General features: G+C 41.0%; 1 protein-coding gene across 1 annotated transcript in view; it reads left to right on the top strand.

Annotated features, from left to right (window-relative positions):
* Positions 1–20975, top strand: part of CALCR (calcitonin receptor) — a 105429-nt gene that overhangs the window by 66495 nt on the left and 17959 nt on the right. Inside the window, exons 8-10 of the mRNA XM_044425266.1 lie at positions 10102–10255; positions 15767–15827; positions 15904–15970. Coding sequence (XP_044281201.1) covers positions 10102–10255; positions 15767–15827; positions 15904–15970 — 282 coding nt within the window. The remainder of the gene's footprint in view (positions 1–10101; positions 10256–15766; positions 15828–15903; positions 15971–20975) is intronic.

The raw sequence follows: 20975 nt of genomic DNA, 5'->3' as shown, positions 1-20975 counted from the left end.
GCCCCAGTCTGAACCCTTATTCAACTGTGATCTCAAATTTTAAGCATCACTGAAAATGAAATTTTACTGGGGATTGAACATTCCTGGTATTGTCCACATCTGATAAAAGTTTGTACTGTAGTGCAACTTAAGATAACTTTACTAGACTCCTATTCAGTGTGTTTTCTGCTATACCTGCTTGTCCCCAAAAAACTATCTGTGGACTTCCTGCTGTCTAACCAATTTTCCATTATTCTGACTTGGTCCTCCATTTTCACTGATAAACATTTGAGGTTGAAGCTGGGGTGAGCAACCTGCAGCCTAAATTCAGAGGCCTTTCGCAAGAACCCTCTGGCAGGAGCAACCTGTCCTTCCTGGAAGTCCACTGGCCAGGGAAAAAGAGAAGAGGTAGGAAAGGGGTAGCCCCAACCTGCCTCAGCCCCACTCACCAACTTCATGTGGCCCCCAACAAATTTTCCCCAGGGAAATACAAAAAGTTCCTCAGTCCAGGTCTAAACATAGTTTTCCCTTGCTGATTAGTTTCCCATTTGTTCCAACAGAATGGTGAAGCTTAGGTTCCAACTCCCCATTAAAATAAAATTTCTGAGCAAAAATTTAAAATGTCTTTCTACAGACAGTGAATCATCACCTTTTTGAATAGGAGCTACCCAGTCAAACAGACCTTTCTTCAGGCCAGAAGATGTCTACTAGAAGCAGTGGACACACATTCTTTTGCCTCCTGCTTTCCTCTCCCTCCTCTTCACTTTGTCATTTCTTCTCCATCTCTAGTCATCATTGTTCCTACCACGGTTGCTTTGAGCCGTCAAATGTGTATCCTGCTCCTTCAGGCAGCTCAGGCTGCCATACTGAAGCTATCAGTGTTGTCCTCAAAGCAGCCCTGAGAGGTAATCCAAGTGGCCTTCAGGGCTGAATAAGGCTTGAACCCAGATCTTCCCACTCCAGTTCCAGCATTGCATCCAGTATCCACCTGTGAATGTAACTGAAGGCCAAATTCCACATTATGTGGTTATCTATATATGACCATGTTGTTGTTGCCATTGTTACTCTTGTTATTGTGTTAATGAAAAGCATTTAATGAAAAGCATTAATGGAGGTTGGTATCAGAAGTCCAAGAAGGTTGACTGTGGAGCTTTGCTGGTCTTTTTCTTTCCAGCTATTTTCTGCTCAATATCACCCAGGCTTCCTCCCCATTGCCACAAATATGCATCTCTACATCTTTTCCCTCACAGAAGGAAAAGTAACTTGAATCGGGTTATTTTCAAAGATCAAAATGGCTAACAAGGAAATCTTAAAGTGCAACCCCCCCACCATTTCCCTTTCTTTCTGCTGTAGAATAATCATAAGAATCATAATCATGATGCCTGTTAACTCACCCATTTTACCAACAGCCCTTCATGATAACTTATTTGATAGCTTTTTCTTTCTATCTCAGTCACTAAATGAGTCATAAAATTTAGGGAACAGGCATGGAACGAGGACACTTAAGTGGATCTGAGCATCCTATAAATCTGCGATAAGCTCTGTCATCACTATATTCTGAATACAATGTTTCAGCAAAGTTTATTTTTTATTTATTTATTTAAAACATTTTTATGCCGCCCCAATCACAACGAAGCCTCGGAGCGGCTCACAACAGAAACAAGTTGATAATACAAAAGGCAGGCTGACCTGTCCTGTACAGCATTTTCCATTGCATCAGTTCTTATGTCTTGATTGAAATAATACTTTCTCCCCATTTGTTCATCATCAGTCTTTTCCTCTGTATCCATCTTACTTTCCCCTGCCCTTAAAATTATATGATCAGATATCTATGTAAAACCTCATCTGTTTTTGAAAATGGAGAGCTTGTTCTTAACCTGTGCAGCCTCAAGAAAAGAAGGATTGTATGTTGAGTGGCAATTGTTACACAGGCTGGCAATAATTCAGTGTCTCCATACTGAATTGACATGTTTATTTACTGCACTTTTGATCACCTTCAGGTGGTTTTCAGTGCTTGCAAAAACTATTTATTGATTGGCTTGTTTCTGAAAAATAGCTAAAGTTCTCTGGGTACTTCACAAAAATACATTAAACACCTAAGAAACAAAACAAACTGATAAAATATGTACACTATATAATACGTAATTTGGTAGATGATTTTGGTGATGAATTACATTTGAATCCTATTGCAAGGAACCCAAGGTAGCGTACATGAGCCTCCATTTTCCCTTTTATCTTCACAACAACCCTGTGAGATAGGTTAGGCTGGCAGTCTGTGACTGGTCCACAGTCATCCAGTGAATTTCATGGCCAAGTGAGGACTAGAGCCTGGTGTGTGTGTGTGTGTGTGTGTGTGTGTGTGTGTGTGTGTGGTAAGGGCCACACATGGCAATAATTTGTTCTGCTTGGTGGAAGCCTTTCTGAGTTTCCATCAACTTTCTTCTGCAAAGCCCATCAACTTATATAGAACTGACCTTTGAATCAGAAACTAGAAAAAAGAGTGGAGGGTTATTCCTATATTCTACATTCTATCCCATAAAACTGATGTCAGATTTACTAAGCATATGCTGGCTTTCCTAAAATCCATAATTCTAAGGGGGATGGATGTAACTGTCCTTCAGACTTCAGGAGAACATCAACTGGCTGTCACTCAGTTCTTGAAGATTAAAAAATGAAGCCCTTCCCCCAACATCAACAAGCTGCTGAATGCAGCCCATGCCTTTAAATCCATGACACATGCAGCCACGTCATCTGTGAATTCAGATCAACGCCTCCCACATGAATGAAGTTTTCAGTGAGTCAGAGTTAATCTGTTCTCCTGCAAACACCAAACAACTACTTTTGAAAAATCTCCTGTTGTGACAGCATCTGTCAAGAAGCAGAAATACCTAAGTGAGCACGGTGGGTTGATTTAGTTCACTTTCATCTTTTTAGTTGAAAAGCTTTATTTCCTCTCATAGGACATTTTTTCTTTGATCCCACTCTACACTCTATAAATTTTCTCTACACTCACGCTTTTTTGTCACAGAAGGAAGAACATTTCAGCTTTGGTGCTATGAACGTGCCATGACCATTCCTTGAATACTTTCTATTGAAACAGATCCTCCAGAATTGGTTGTTTCTGGAAAAATGCAAAGAACACAGCTGCCTGCCATATACGTCCCCATCCTATATTTGTTATAATGGGCAGTCAGCTATCTCTTATTGGGGTAGTTGTGCAGCTAAATCTCACGAACATAAATCTGGGCTGGAATTCTGACTGTAGAGTGACCTCCCTCTGCTCTTACAGCCAGTATGGTCCTTTCTCTGCTGACGGCTTCTCAAAGTCAGAAGACCAATCTTGTACCCACAGCTAGAGGTGCTTCTACAGATCATGGGGGAGAATAAGGTCCCAGTGGGTAACAATGTATCCTGGTGGTGCTTCTGCCCCTCTTCATGAGCAGGGGCAAAACACCCAAATTGCCTGAATTGTCCATCTAATGGCTGGAAAAGTACAGAGGTGGCCTTCACCTCTGCAGTCCTTTCATCCTCAATGAGATGCCTATAATCCTCTAAGTTCAGAGGGTCACAGGAAGCCACATTGGATCACACAGTAAGAACCTTTCTAGGCTTATTTAAAAATATGTAAATTAATACTCACAGAAAGATATTTGAATGAAAAGGTGAGCTGGCATACATTTTAAAACGGATTGAAAGTCCATACAGTTAAAGTGTCAGGTCCCCTGCCCCCACTGTGTCACTGGCATTGATGGAGGACTGTGGGATGGGTGCACACAAATACTGCCGCACCACTAAAATATGGGGGGTGAGTTGCAAATCCACCTGTCCCCACAGAGGAAGAGCAAGGGCTGGGGAGTGTGCCACGAGCCATGAGTCTGGAAAGCCACAATATTTGACTAGTGTATGGGTGCGAATCCTTGCCTATTGAAATAAAAGTTAAATATAATATCAGAATAACTCTAAGCTAAATTATTCCCTATCTGAAGTAGGAAAATAGGATGGGAAATTATTTTAGAATACTGTAGGCTGTATAAACATATCGAGGACAGATTATGGCTGCCGTCCTACACCAGTTTCCCTGGAGGAAAAATATTCCATTTAACTCTGTGAGGGATTTATACTTGAGAGTTCATGTGTATGGAATTAGGCTGTTATCTAAATATTTGAGCATCTTTGTCTTGCACTTCATTTTCCCTTGGCATAACAGCTATATGCCACTATGCTCCAATCGGTTCATCTTTTGCTCCTCATCTTCAGAACCATCGTTCTCCATATGAGCTTTTTCCTAGCAGCCACAGGATTCCTGTCCATGGACAAAGATCAGCTGCTCGGTAATAACATGGGCTCTGGTTATTCCCCTCTGTTGCTTGAGGGCTTCCCATGGGTAACTACTCTGGGAAACAGGATGCAGGGCTAGATAGATAAGTAGATAGACCTCATGATCTAGTAGGGCTCTTCTTATGTTCTTGTGATGTTGAATGTTTACCTTGCATTATCCTATCTTTTCCTGAATGTTCCTGATAATATTGTGAGTAGGTGCACTGCCCCAAGACATACCTATGAGAGAGGTGACTGACATGGCCAAAGGATCATTTTAACCATCAGTCCTATGAACAGACCTCACCTACCAGTTTTCTTACTGAAACAGGTTTAAGAAAATACTTCAAAATCTGAAAATATGTAATGACATATGAGTAGGCATCCTGTTCTGACAGAAAACTGAATTAGAGCTGTGTTATTTTGCAAAAGGTCTGTTGCTTATTTATTTGAAGCTGTGGACACTTTGGAATTTAAACATGCTGTCACAGAGCATGAATCTAATAACCAGAGCAAGTTTAGCCATCCCGAACCAAATGCAATCTTGTTTTAAGTCTGAAGTATACTGTCTGAAGAAAATGCCTTTATGTCTTTGGTCTGAATTCAAATGACAGATGTAAGAGAACAACAAGCTATTTTCAGTGCTAACAGACACTGGAGCAAACTTTCAGCTACTGTGCTTCAACCGCAGCACCATTGATTTTTGAGATGAAGCAACCAGAACTGTAAACAATATACACAGTTATTCATTCAGGTGTCACTCGGGATATGTGGATGGGGATGATCCTTCAGCAGACAGCTTAAAAATTCACCTGGAGGTAACTTACCAGCAATCTAAGGCCTGGTCTACTCGTGCAGCAGAAGCAGAGGGCACTGGAAAGAATTTTACTATATTGGTCTGCAATAAGTAAAATAAAATTACCCTTGAATGACTTCTATATAAACGGAACATTCTGTAAATGTTTATGAGTAAAGATTGGAGTTTACTGAATAATATTTCTCTCACACAGTTCATCTTGATATATTGCTTGGCATGAACTCTTCATGCTAACATTTTCTAATATATTTTCCAATTGATGAAATTTTAAGCACTAACAAGGCTCATCCCTCATGCCTTGTCTAATAGCTTTCCCAAACCTATTATACATCAAGAGACTAAGCTTCTGAAAAAGCCATAAATTGATGCAGATGCATGGGAATTAACTCAGGAGTTGGGTGCAGAATTTAAATTTGAAAACAACAGTCGTTGCTCCATGTGACTGGGAGTGGAGATATGCAGATGCTGTGCAGGAAATGTTATATTATGGGATACCTAATAAGATTAGGTATTGCAGATGCTTACAGTGTCTGTACAATCATTGAATGTTAAAGCTGGAAGGGACAGAAAAGGTTATCACACTGGAATAATACATCAGCCTCCAACCAAGGAAACTGGAATCCAAAGTATTCTGCCATCACTATAAGCAGAGGTTATATCTTCCTAACCATCATGCTGGACAGCTCCCCAGATGACCAGATGCAAGTGAGGAAATGGTCACAAAGAGAGAATCCAAGAATACATGCATTCAGACTTAAGGCAAATGTTCTTACCCCCATCTTCAAAAAGTCTGATTTGGTCATGATGTACTAGTCCTAAGCAGAACTCCTCCTGGACAGAGCCTGCTTTAGGAGATGCAGGGAGATGCATTAGCTCAGGTTAGCAAAGCCCAGGGTCCCCAACTCCACAGAGTTAGCCAGTGTGGTGTAGCAATTCAAGTGACTGACAGGGACTCCTGTTATCTGGCTCAAAATCCCCAGTCAACCGTGACACAGACTGGGTGGCTGGCTCAGTCATTGGGCCTCAACCCAACCTACCTCAAAGGAAGGTTGGGAGGACAAAGTGTGTATCCCTTGTGAGTTCAACAGCAGCAGGGCAACCCTGAATAATAGCAACTTTTTTTCTGTGTTTTCCGACATATTCACACACTACCACTTTCAAACAAGCTGTGCACACACCTACAGGTAACTCCTTTCCATGCTGCTTTTGCTGATCTCCCTGAAGGGTCCCCATTCCATGAAGTTTTAAGCCTGTTGCAACCAAGCCCACTGAAGTGCAATTTGCTAAAAGAGCTCCAAGTTCTACAAGTAGTGGATCTGAGCATACTCTTTCTTGTTCCTTATGGACAGCCTAACATATCCATCCAGTTCTCACCTCTTATGCTCCATGGTAGTGTTTTCAGGGACAGAAGGACAGAACAGCTGATATCAATGTGTCCTATTTCTTTACTCTGCAAGAGAAAAGACATCTATAGGGACTTAAATCATTTGGCAGAAACTCAGCCACATCCATGGTCCAAGGCACATAACATGCTGCTCACAGGTAATAAGACTGACTTCTTAAATCTGAATTCTTTCTTGCAATGCTATTTCTGGCACACTCTGCCGAGCATCCAATATAGGAAACATTGGTTTTCTACTGAAAAGCAGCACTGAGTTCACACAATCAGATTATTGGTGGTTTTTAAACACAGGCATGCTTGGTTAGGAATGTACAGAGCTCTGTGTGTCCGTTAGTCACTGCAACACTCAACAGACATAAGAATCAATCAGGACAGGAAGAAGTGCCTTGGACACCTTCTGAGAGCCTTGTTTGGCATACGAAGGACAAGGTATAGTGCACATTGATTCATGCTTTAGGAAATCCATCTGAGGAAGATGTAGATACCAGAACGTACATGTTTGCAAGTGCATAAGAACATACAGGCACTGATTTCCTCTGTCTTTTTGCTTTATTTCTCTATAGCTAATCTATATCTTTCTGCCTCTGTACAAAAAGAGCATCCCCCGAATTCAAAACTGCATGAAAGTTACAACTTCAGAGTTGCTACTCCATTGAGTCTCTTCCACCCTGCTGTCCATACAGCAGTGATTTAGTGCTCGCCAGAGGAAGCTCTGAATAGAGCAAAAACACTCTTTTTTGGATTGGGACAGGTGGCTGGCGTTCCTTTATGCCAGCTCCACCAAGCTGCTCCATTTCAGAGACAAGTGTTTTCGCTCCTTTCCAGCTGCCCCAGAAAGAAGCCTTTGCTTTTCTTCTGCAAGCTGTGGGTCCCAATTGTGGGTGGAAATTGGTGGAATTTAAGAGAATGACAGCAAGGTGTCAGTGCAGCATTGGATTCCGTCCCCCAGACTTGGAAGGTTTCAAAACGTATGAAAGCAGATGGTGGTTTCTCAGTGATGAAGACAAAACGCTTCTGTGCTCATGCTCAAAGGCCCCAGTTAGAGATGTGTACACACTGTTCAAATTTAGTTCAGGCCCTTAATTACAATCTTCACCTGGAAATAATTTTAAAGGATCACTTTTGTCTGTCTGTTCATTTGACATACTATATTCTCAAAATGTTTCTTGGGAATGCTAATATTAGAACTGGGAAGAATTAACACATTGAGATGTAAGAGTGAGAAGTTTACGTCACAAAATCTCAGTGCATTAAGTCCGAGTTGGCTGCTGAAATACAGTGGAAGAAAAAGTGCCAATAACCACAAAGGCGGCAGCGGCAGCAGTTTTTCCAGCCAGGTGTGTATGGAGCAGGTGGTTCTTCCAGCCATGAATATCATCTCTCACCTCCATCACTGCTACCACCCTTTCTTTCCATACAGCAGTGGAGGCGGCTGCCGGTCAGTGACAGCATGAATTCTTTGCAAAATTGGAGAAAGCTGGACCATGCAGAACTTTGGTTTGTGCAAAATGCTACTCTTGGGGGAAAAGGCAGTTTGTCATCAAAACTGAAATAGGGGTTAATGCAATCAAATTCTCAGCATGCACAAACACTGGCTCACCGATCACCTTATTGATTACAAATGCCATAAAAAAATGGTGGTAAGGATGTCCCCAACTCATAACCCTACTGAAAACAACATGCAAAAGAAATCCATATTATATTATTTGCAATGCTTTGGAAATAAAAATAGGTTGAAAGACTTATGTTCTGGTACTCCAGTTAGTCTGCAAATATTTGTATATCATATCAGATGGCTGAAAGAAAAATGAAAAATGTCATCTCATATTATACAATGTTCTTTCAGAGAGTGAAGCGAAGTTTCCACACACTGCATGGGCAGTTATCTCTACAAAAACCTTTATAGAAAAATATTTTTTACAAAAGAAAGAGAAGGCCTGTAAAGTTAAGCCTTCATGATGGATGTGTGGGTGAAATGAAGCTGAACAGAATTGTATTTTATTGTGAACATATAGATTTAATATATTAACAGAGGAAAGTTTGAAAACCCAGTGAGTCAAATCTGCAGCATTCTTTGAAGTTGCCAATTTTCCCATCTACAAAAGAGCTCAGTAAATATTGCTCTGGTGCCTTCCCTTTCATTTGTCGTTTTGTTATGTGCCAAGTCATCCCCAACTTGTGGCAACCCTCCAAAATGTCCTCATGACAGCCCTGCTCAGCACTTCTAACTTCAAGGCTGTGGCTTTTTTTGTGGAGTAGGGAATTTGTTCTTCCTTTTCTTCTTCTGCCTGCGACTTTCCCTAGCATGTTTGCCTCCTCCAGGAAGTTTTGCCTTCACATGATGCCCGCAAGCAGGACATAGAGCTATTATTGTTGGCTGTTATTGTTGTTTATTACATTACCATACCACCTGTAGCCAAAGCTCTCTGGGTGGTTTACAACAACAATAGCCCCAGCAACTGTTATTTCAAGGCATGCTGTTTCTTGTTCTAAAGTAGCCATATAGCCTTCATGACTACTAGCCCTTTATTGCCTTCATCCTCTATGGATTTGTCTAATCCCCATTTTTAAATCCATCTAAGTCAGTGACATACTTTGTTTTGTGGTGCCTTGAAAGCTGAATGTTGATTCAAGTTTTTTTTAAAAAAAGTTCTCCATCATTTCTCAAGGTGACTTCCCAATAACATCAGGTGTTGACCTGCATTGTAACCATTGCAAGAAGGATCTTGTTCTATATCTAATGTGGGAAGAGGATTTAAAAGCATGCCTGTTCCCAAGAAAAGCATGAACATAGTCCAGTGGTAGAGCACATGCTTTGTATGCAGAATGTCCCAGCTTCAGTCTCTGGAGCTTCTGCCAAAAAGCCACCGCTGGCCACACTCGGGAACACAAACAGTCCACCCTGAGCAAATAGGCCAGCCTGATAAAAGGTAGCTTCCCATGTCCTTAGATGCATTTATAACACTATCCTATATTGTTGTTGATTTACATAAATTTACTATCATGGAAGCTGTTATTACTATTTTTAACTTCCCTCTGTTTGAAAGAAAACCTAGCGTTTCCATGCGCATTCAGCCTCAGTAATTAGCAATTTTTCCAAAAAGAACCATACACAATTTTGACAATTCATTCTCAGTGTGGAAATATAGCCCCACTTAATGCTTATAATTCTGTGGGAAAGGTGCATGAAAAGGAGGTTGATGTGACCTTCTGGAGGATTCTGCTACTACCTCTCCAGGACTTAGCTGGGCTCTAGCTCTACACATTTGTTTGTATTACAGCATACCAGACTGGAAAAATATTCTAAAGTGTGAGTTGCTAATAGTGGCGTTTGGAATGTTGGCTCTTTGCACCCGGTGCCTGGTGATTTAGGAGGAATGGTTACTTGATGTGTCTGATTTATTAGTAGCTCACAGTCAGTGGCAAGTGTTGAAAGAATCTAACAAATACTGGGAGTGGGGCAGGGAAGAATCTTTTGGATCTGAGAAGTAGCTTTTTTGTTTGCTTGCTTATTGACAGCATGCATGCTATTCTCTGCCCAATTTCTGTCTGTTCCTAGTCTAATACTTTTCCATTTGTCTGACAGGTAAGCTGCAAAGTGCTTCAGTTTTTTCACCAGTACATGATGGGCTGTAACTACTTTTGGATGCTTTGTGAAGGCATTTATCTTCATACTCTCATTGTGGTGGCAGTATTTGCTGAAGAACAGCGGCTGCACTGGTATTACCTCTTGGGTTGGGGTACGTTGCTGGTTTTTGTTTTTTGTTTTTATCCTTTCAGCATTACAAGTCAACTGTTTCCTCTGCTTGCACTGCTTTTAAGTACCAGCCACCTTGTTTCATGGGGACTTGCAACATTCACAAAAACGCACAGCAAGCTTTCTTCTATCAGATAGGAGTTAGGCCTCTTATGGCAGACCGGGGGAACCCTCCGACCTCCTGGCTGAATCCAGCCCATGGAGCCCTGTGTATCCTCTGATCCCCACCCCACCCCACTCCCTCTTCCTCCTCAGCACTGCCACTTACTTACGACGTGGCCAAGTGGTTTTCTTTCAGTGTCACTGCTCTTTCCACCCTCTGCTCAGCAGATAACTTCTTGCAGAGGGCTTTTCTTAACTGCATCCCTCACTCCACTTTCAGCCTCTTTGGGGTGTCTTTCTCTGGTCCCAAGTTAGGGAAAAAAGACAAGAGATGGATTGTGGAGGTTTTCTTAAAGGAGAAATGCTTCTTAAAGGGCAGGGTCTGTGCTGGAGGTGGGCACTGATTTTGAGGAAGAGGGAAATGATTTGGGGTGAAATCTAAATGAGTGTCATTTGGTGGGAGATGAATGTACTGAGGCCACAGAGTCAGTGGAATGCTCCTAATGAATTCTGCCCAGCCCTATTATTTTTGCTGAATATTCCCAAGTCTAGAAGCCTGGCATCAAGTGCCCCAGTTTGGGTGGGGGGTGCAAGAGGGAATGTAAAGAGAGTTCAGAGGACAGGATTAAAAGACAAGGTATTTAGTAGACATGAAATTAAATTGGCAGTTGATTTTTACTTACCATGCTTCCTATGTTTATATTTAACTATTTTGCCATTTCTTTGTGATAATTTATGTTAGCCTTGGGCATTTTCATCTGAAACAGTAAATCAGAATATACGTCTCTTTAAAAGTAATATATATAAAAGCGAGGGGATCTTATATACATTTGCTGTGGCTTCCTTAAACATTATCATAATAACCTAAGGAATGTTTTTAATATACCTCTTTTATTTTATTTTATTTTATTTCATTATTTTATTTTAGTAAAGCGGTTGGTTCCCTGGGCATACATACCAATTATACAGGCCTGTGTGAGAACCTCCAGAAAAATATTCTTGCAAGTTGTCCAGCAACCTATTAATATTGACTTTTCTTGCAAATCATTGCTTTTTCTTCTCATCCCACAAGTGATATCACAGAAATAGTGTGCTGGGGGCAATTTAAGGATGACAAAGGGGCATTCCTGCCCACTGTTTAGGCCAGATGTAAATTATTACTCAGGAGCACCTGTGCTTCTGGGCATCTTACTGGTTTTCCACACTGACTGATCACAGTATAAAGTCTTTATAATCATGATCAATCAGAGTGCAGAACCAGTGAACCGACAAAAGAAAAGTGCTCCTGAGCCAGAATAATGTCTGGTTGGAACATGAGACGCAGTGGCCCCCTACCCTCCCTCAATACCTCTGGCAGGCCTGCAGTGAGATGACAAGGGTAGCAGGATAGTCATACTCCAAAAAGAGGGTGCACATGACAAAAGAAGAAGGCACAAATTTGCATGTGCAAATTTAGGAATAATGCTTCTTATTTTGCTAGAAATAAAATAGATGTCACCATTGTGCGGCAGACAACTGCCAGGTCCATGATGGAAGAAATGGGGGAAAAGGAAGTGCAAGCAATTTCTGTTGCAATATGAGAAAAACTGGCAGGAATGTTTTGTAGGTGAATGAGTGGGGGCAACCATTTTTAAATAATCCAGAGACTATTCTGGGTTCAGAAGAATGATTATGGCAATTAGGTGAAAAATTCATGGTTATCATTATCCTGCATGCAGCTCCAGAAGGACTGAGTACCACCCAGCTGGTTTCCCCCATCTGTACCTGATGAGTCTTCTTTCTCCTTCTTGAGAAAATCTCATGTACCTCTTTCTTCCATCCACCTCCTTTCTTTTTTTTCTCCGCCTCCCCACCATCTCATCTATACTCCTTTCTCCGTTCATCTCTGCCAGTGCAGTTTTCTCTCCCACTAGCCTTGCTAGCTTACAGAACAGCATCACTTCAATGCTTGCTGGGGTTTGTGGTCTGCTTGCTGAAGGCAGGAGAAGAAAGGGAAAGAATGCCAGCTTCCTGGATATATTGCTCCTTCCAACCTACTCTTAAACCATACAGATAGAACAGGTTTAAATGTATACATCACAGCAGTATTCACACTTAAAATAACATAATTTTAGAGGGAAATTTAGAAACTGGACCAAAACAAAAAAGAGAAAACTAAGGGCAGTCCAGGGCAAGAAAGGACATCTAACCACCCTAGGGCTGAAGGAAGCAGTGGCTTGCCAAGAAAGCTCTTGCTCCAGAGCATAGCTTTTCAGATGGATAGTGAGAATGTCTCTTAGGTGGGTACTAGCAACTCCTCACTGTCAGAGCAATACAACAATGGAACCAGCTGCCTAGAGAGCTGGTGGGCTCGCCCACACTAGAGACATTCAAGAAGAAACTGGGCAGCCATCTGAGTGGGATGGTATAGCACGGTGTCCTGCAACAGCAGGGGGTTGGACTCGATGGTCTTCATGGCCCCTTCCGCTCTACTATTCTATGATGCTATGATCTCCCTCTTAGACTACTGAACAGCATTCATAGCCTGCACAGGTTATAGTGGGCCCAGGAAAATGGGTCTCTCACACTGAGAGCATGAATAGGCTGCCCATATCAGCGAGTGGGCTAGTTTGCAGTATACAGGAAACAGAAGATACTCTATTTCTTTTTTAGCATGGGGCTTAAATCCTTGAGACTGTGTCTGGCTTAATCTTGTGTCTGGCACACAGTTATAATGAATAGCATTATGCCAGCCCCATGAATTTAACATGAATCAGCATCCATGAGCATGCTAATCAGAAGATGAACTAAATGAACTGCCTGAATTTTATTAAGAACTGTTAAAAATGCAAAGCTGCAACCTGCCACACTTCCATTGCAAAGAAATCTTTCCTATTCTTTTTAAATTTATTTTCGTTATAGTGGCAAATTTGCACATTACAATTGGAGTTCAGTAGATGTAAAACTGCGTATATAGATCATTGAAGCAAGAATTGTCACTGTTATCTGAAGCTGAAATTAGAAATGTTTGTAAGAAGAACCATCTCATTTTTATTAAAGCAATCTGAATATAGATTGTTTTGGTAAGATGTTCAGTTGTTGTTCCAGTAACATCAACACTAATCATATGTTACAAACATTAACTTAACAGAATGCTGACATTTGTGGAGTCTTGGAATTATTTGCAAAGCTTCATCTGAACACTTTGTAACTTAACTTTATATTTTTTAAGCAAAATAAAATTCTAGTTTTAAAAGATAAAAAACATAGCTCAGTACATATCTATTTGGAGGTAAATGTGATTGACTTCAATAGGGCTTACTCCCAGGTAGGGAGGAATTGGATTGCAGGCTAACCTAATCTAATTGAAACAAATGTTTGAAAATATATTCCCACCATGAGGTTTTAGAATCATTTCCTGTCCACTGTTATCAAAGCACCGCAGATGGTGATGCCAAGTTCAATTAATTTATTTTCAATTGTGCCAAAAAAGAGCACATTTGCCTAACCTGAAGACTAGATTAAGGCTAGGTGAAAACTTAGTTAAGACGTAAGATCTAGCCATAGTTTAACAATAAGGAAACAACCCTACAGAAGCCTTTGATTCATAAACTCACCTTCCCTTTCAATGAACAAGAGCAGGGGACTGAACACTTCTCCCTTCCATTTGGAAGTAACCACAATTCCATGTGGCACCAAAATTCATGGAACTATGGTTTGTTCTCACTATTGTTTATTGAAACAAACCAGGATCAAATAGAATAAACCAAGTTAATATAAACAAAAGAAACAGAAATTGTGAGGTTCATTCATCCCATCTTCAAATACCCTAACACCCTGAATTTAACAGGGGCATTTATGAGGATAGTGTTAAATCAACATATTATGAAAAAGTAACTTTATGTCTGAACTCCCCGGTGTGCCTCATCCAACACTAACATCTCTTGCCGTGATGCAGGGCATTCATTAAAAGCCTCTCTTGTTTAGATCTTTTTGAAGAGCAAGAACAAGTAATTGATTTGCAGTCAGTGGCTGAATCAGAAGAGATTACAGTCTGCTAAGCTCATGAGAAACATGGAGAGGCACAAAAGGAAAGCTAAAGGAGTGGAGCAATTGCTCAGTGGCAAAGCACATGCCATGTATGGAGAATGTCCCAGTGTCCAATCCTTTGGTGTCTGCTGTTAAAAAATAGATCCCTAACAGATGAGGCAAAAGTCCTCTGTGGAAGAGCTGCTGCCAATCAGAGTAGATAATACTAGGTTATACACACAAGTCTGCCTTTGTGTAAGGCAGCTTCCTATGTTACTAAAGGCTGTCAGAATCTTCCGCTTCTCCTTTCTTCTTCATGGATTTAGAGACTAATCACCACTAGAATGATCAATGCAAATATAAGCCCACTATGGTGCAAATCCATGCAGGATTGGAAAAGGTCCTTCAACTCCCAGCAAGTGTCAGACAGCCATACATAGGTAAATACATTTATGACTATTTTACCTGTACTCACCTTTTTACCAAGAAATGGCACTCAACATGGCATTCCAAGCATAACTCACTTATAAACAAAGGAGCAGAAGTTGACCTCTAGGCGTTTTGATGTCTTATATTCTGGCAAGGGTGGGCAACTCATGGCCTTACAGAAGTTGTTGGATTGCACCCTCCAGAGTCAACACTAGCCAGAATAGCCAGTACAGAGGGATGAAGGAAATTCCAGGACAGCAACTTCTGGAGAGCTACAATGTGCTCACCCTCTAAATAATTAATATTCAGGAAACATTCAGAAGTCAGGTTTTTCCCTTTGTCCATAAGTGGACTATGCTTGAAAGCTACCTTTAGTTCCATTTTTTGGTAGAAAGATGAGGTGTAAGTCAAAGAAATAAAGAGCACAATGGCCTCTGTTAGGAAATGTTTTGCATTTGCTGCAATATTTGTTTTTACGTTTGCAAACTGCCTACGTGATTTTGGGCAGTAGCTGCAATGGCAACCTTTTCTTTGATTGGACAGACCCACAAACTTTACAGCCTTCATATGGAATAGCTGCCTTGTGGTAGTACTCATTTCACATGACTGCGTCACATGACATGGCTTAAGATACAAGCCATGTAAAGGACTTACCAGGGAAGGGGCCATTGCCCAAGCAATACTGCAGCTGCCTTGCATGCAGAAGATCTCAGGTTCGATCCTGAGCACTTCTGCCTCCAGGGGAAGCTAGGACAAACTCCTGTCTGAAACTGGATTGCCACAACCAGTCCTGGTTGGCCATCCTAGGCTACAGGTACCCAAGGTCTGACCTACTATAAGGTAGCTCCCTATGTTCCTATAGCTCTTCTGTCATGCTCATTCTAAAATCCTTTAGAAGAGGTTCTTTGCATTCTGAAATATTATGAGATCTGATGTATATAATTTATTGTTTCAGGATTCCCCTTAGTTCCAGCATCAATTCATGCTGTGGCACGAACCAAATACTTCAATGATAAGTGAGTATTATACCTTTCTTTGTAATAACTCACTACACTTTTTGTTACTCTTTTAATACTGTTCTTCTTCTTGCAGTTGCTGGATTAGTGTTGACACTTACTTGCTGTATGTTGTTCATGGACCTGTGATGGCAGCTTTATTGGTGAGAAAACCACTTGTTTTGGTTGTCTTTATTTATTATTACTTTGATCGGGGGCATTGAACCTCTTTCATTGAACCCATAGAAGACACCAGTTTAGTGTCTATTGTTCCATCCTAAGGGTACGCACTATTTCTAAGCGGCAGATTATCTAGGATTGTAACTGTGTAATCTGCAATACAGGCAGGAACTTTACCTCAGTGGTAGATCACATTCATGACATATAGAAGGTTCTAAATTCCATCCCATGTATCTCCAGATATAGCTAGAAAAATATCTTGCCAAACCCTGGTAAATTCTGTGGCTTGGCAGTGCTGGGTTACATGAACCAATGTTTTGACTCCATTTAAGGCAGCTTGCTACATTCCATGCAAACATGGAGAGAGAACTGCATTGCTGCTACTGCTGCTGCTGCTGCCACTGCTGCTGTTTATTGGTGCCAAGCTCCTAGCATGGGGTGTACAAATGCTTCCTTGCCTCCTTCTAGCACCCTTCAGCATATCTGAATCAAGCCTTTTCTTCCCCTCCTTCGTGACTTAGTTTTCTGAGTACTGTTAGTTTTACTCCATACATTTTACCTTCAGCTCCATGCCTTATCCTTGCAGCATGAGTCTTTTCTTCCAGTGAATAGAGCTTTTGTGATATTCCTGGGGATATTTGTTGTTTAATGTTTGTTTATGTGCCATCATCTCACGTCACCTCCAACTTATGCTGACCCTATGAATGAAAGTCCTTCAAAATGTCCTGTCCATGACAATTCCATTCGATTCTTCCAAGCGGGAGTTGGGGCTTCCTTTATGGATGCAGTCCATCTCATATCTGGTCTTCCCTTTCATCTTCTGCTTTCTGCTTTCTGTAACATGATTGTCTTCTCCATTGTGTCTTGCCTTCTCATGATGTGGCCAAAGCATGACAGCCACAGCAATTAGCAGTAGTTATGGCTAGTGTTGCCCAAAGCATGCAATTCATCAACAGCTGAAAAGCCTGTAGTTAGCATGGGTCCTGGCACATCCAAATGGCTGGAAGGCACAGATGGCAGCTGGAAGGTAGCTACGCTTCTCAATATGCCAGGCATTATATCAGCAATATTAAAAATGCAGTTTATCTATTCTTACTATGCAAATAATGTCAGACCAGTAATATTCAGTACTTTGGCTATGAAAGGAAGACATGGGCAGGAATGGTTTGCTTTAACAACAGCATGACTCGCACTTGCTATGTGGGGCACCATTACTGTACAAACCCATTGAGGAGGGAACTGTGAAACCCAAAGCTATTTCATACGTGCATATTCTTGCTTCCTTTGTACTTGATAACATCCTTTCATCATGAGATTGCAACACATGCACTTCCTGGAAACAGAATTGTCTTCTACCTTGAACTGTGCAAGCCATTCTGTCAGCATTCCAGAGCTTTATATACAAACTAAATAGATCAGCATGAGACAACATCCTAGATCATATAAGACAACATCCCAGGAGAATCAAACTGGAATGACCTGCTATCTGACCTTTGCTTGTAGACATGAGCATCATCTGTTTATGAGAACAAATACTTTGGTGATGCATAAGACAGAAATGGCAAAAAGTAACCTCAATCTGTCTTCATGATATTAATTTAGTTTTCAGTCGCTCAGCAGAGGTTAATGCCATAGTACAAATTATTTTGTTTGGAAAAATAAGGTACTGGTTGCATTTGGACTTAAATTACTCAATCCATTTACCCAGAAAGGAAATGGCATATGACCGTTTTCAGTGCAGCAGTCTGTGAAAGCAAGTTGCTGTGCTTAATGTCATACTAAGTTTTATCTTCTGGATGGGAATACCTTGCACGCTCCTTGTCCTCTCCGGAACTACAACCAGCTCAAGATTTATTGCAGCAGTCTATTTTTCCTTTCCCTCTGGAACCATAAATGATGGAGCTTGGCTGACAATATGCAGACCTTTTCCTATTTTTGAATGCTTCCTTGAGCTGTATACACTTCAGTCCCTCTGAGAAATAAACGCTCATTGTATTTTTAAAAGGAACTATAGTCATTTTGTAGAGGCAAAAAACCCTGTATGATGATTGCTGTTCTTTACTATCTGGTTTGCTCATTACCATGCTGGCTTTCCAGAAATGCATCGCTTATGAACTCACCAGACACTGAAGGAGAGATAATGGCACTTAGGCTCCAAACAGACATGTCTTTAAAAATGGTATGTTAGCCCTGTTCAGGCACATTTCTTCCTGTGTTCTCCATCACAAAAGAAGGAAGAGCAGGGATGCACTTGTTTGTGCTGCCACCTCCGTCACACTTTTGATGGCAGTGGCCTACCGCCTTCCCTGTCTTGGGGATAAATCTTTCAAACAGGGATACTTCTCTACACCTGGAATCTACTCCCATAGAGCTGTATGTGAGATATAGTATTCACACCTGTATGTGAGATCAATTCCCGGGGCGAAATAGCAGGGTATGCCGAGTCCTTTTAACAGCTTACATGGCTTGACAGGAGAAAATTAATGGGGCCTAATGAGATTCTAATTACTAATCACTACAGTATCTTTTGCCCAGCAAGACAGGTGCTTGCTGTTCCATATTTCCATTTCTGTACATTTTGGCAAGACCCCATGGCAGTTTTCTTTGGGAGGAGGCAATAATGTGGATATATCTTGTGACGGAAAGTTCTTTAATATTTAATGATACATATGTCATTTTGAATTAACTGCCCATCTCTTGGAATTTAACCCAAGGTTAAATATATGGATTTACTGGGTTCTTTTCACAACTAAAAGTCTAATGCTTCAGCTACAACTTTGGGATACAATAATACAATGGGTGGAGAATTTAATTAAACTTTTGATTTTTGAACAGGTGGTTATTTAGTGTGATCTACAAATCAATACATACATGGATATTTGGGCTGCCTTCATTGAAGTTTATGAATAATTATTTTAATTAATGGTAGTATGCTCTGCTTTATACTAATACAGAGGGATCTATACTATATTTGCAATGGGTCTTGTGGATCTTTGTAAATCTTAGCCAAAACATTGTAATATTTTGGTTCATTGTATCCTTTCTTTTTCTTCCTTCTATAGCCTGGTTTCATATAATGCACATGATTGTTAGCTAAATAAATAAATAAAAGGTGGGGGAATTGAGAATGAAAGGGGGAAAATCAGGTGCATTTTCCTTGCATTCTGCTGAAGGCTTCCATCTACCAAGAGTGCAATTCATAGGTGTGCACCCTTAATTACTTTATTTGAAGGGCTCTTTTTCAAATATAATAGAGCAATATATTATCTGAAGCACCCACTTAAAATATATCCCCCAAATTTCACTTGCATATTCTTTTATCAGGGTCAACAGAGCTCAAAATCAACTGAATATATATAATGCACAATATCTTAAAAATCACTATATAGGAAACACATCCCCTTTTAAAGTGATCATTTTATAAAAATGGGAACTATTTAGAAAAGCAATCTTTGTAATTAGGGTTCAGCGATCCCTAATTTGCATAGATACTTTGTTCAATATAAGTAATTCCCATACTTTGTCAAATTGCTCTTTCATAGGTGATTCTTGGGGCATTCCCATTGTGAAGCCAGCTGAAATGGTCCCTGCTTTTCACAAAAGACCTAAGCTAAATTGGTGGCCATCACCAAATCCTCTGGAAGCAGATTTCATCGTTCTCCTATGCACTTTGTAAGCTTCCTTTTATCTGTCCTGAATCTGCCTCTATTCAGCTTCACTAGATGTACCTAGGTTCTAATCTTATGAGAATGAAGGGTGCGGGGAGAGCCCTTCTCATCTACTTTGTCTGCTGCATGTATCATTCTATACCCCCATGCATTTCCCTTTCTTCCCTAGCCATCTTCTCCAACATAATGTCCTCCAGATGCTGTAGCTGTCAATTCCCATCTTTTCCTCCCTCCCTCTTCATGCCTTCTGTCACAGGGTGGCATCTGTATCAGGCCACAGTGGCGCGAAAGGTCTGTTCTCACTGAAGCAACAAGGACCTTGAGCTAGCAGTGTCTGAGCAAGAAAGGGATTTTGCAGCAGTAGTGGCCAGCACACTGAAAATGTTGGCCCAATACTCAGCTTCTGTGAAAAAGACAAACTCCATGCTAGGCATAATTAGGAACAGAGCAGCAAATAGAACTGCCAAGATCTTATTCCCCTTATACAAATCTTTGGTACATCCACACATAGAACATTGTGTTCAGTTCTGGTTGTCTTGCTTGAGAAAGGACAGGGAAAAAGTTGGAAAAAGTACAGAGAAGGGCAACAAAAATAATCTGGGGGACGGAGCAACTCCCCTGTGAAGAGTGGCTTCAACAACTAGAACTGTTTAGCTTAGAAAAAGAGGCAGGTGAGAGGAAGCAAGATAGAGGTGTTTAAAATAATGTACGGTGTGGAGACAGTGGAGAGGGAGACATTTTTCTCCCTCTTCCATAACACACAAACCCAGGGTCATTCCATGAAGCTGATTGGTGGGAGGTTTAGGACAGATAAAAGGAAGTCCTTCTTCACACAGCATATAGTTAAACTGTGGAATTTGCTGCCATGGGAAGTGGTGTTGGCTGCCAATCTGTATGGCTTTAAAAGAGGATTGAACAGATTCATGGAGAAGGTGGCTATCAGTGGCTACTAGCCTTGTGGGCTATATGCTACCTCCTTTACCAGAAGTGGCATGCCTGCATAAACCAGGTGCAAAGGAACTTGAGCAGGTGGAGGTCTTGCACTCATCCTGCTTGAGTGATCCTGTGGGCAGCTGGTTTCCCACCATGTGTACAGAGTGCTGGACTAGACGGACCTTTGGTCTGATCCAACATACCTTTTCTTAGGTTCTTATTTACTTTCCTACTCCCCCAGCCTCCTTCACAAACCCCAGAGTCACAAAGTCAGCTCCTCACTGGAAGGCAACTAACGTTATGTACTAGTGTCACAAGCTAGAGTAGACACCACCTTTATGTTATGGAATTTCAACTGATCTTGTTTCAAGATGCATATTAAAAAGAA

The sequence above is a fragment of the Varanus komodoensis genome, unplaced genomic scaffold, assembly GCF_004798865.1.
Source record: "Varanus komodoensis strain SLA01 unplaced genomic scaffold, ASM479886v1 scaffold15, whole genome shotgun sequence".
Lineage (NCBI taxonomy): Eukaryota > Metazoa > Chordata > Lepidosauria > Squamata > Varanidae > Varanus > Varanus komodoensis.
This window is presented reverse-complemented; position numbering and strand designations above follow the sequence as displayed.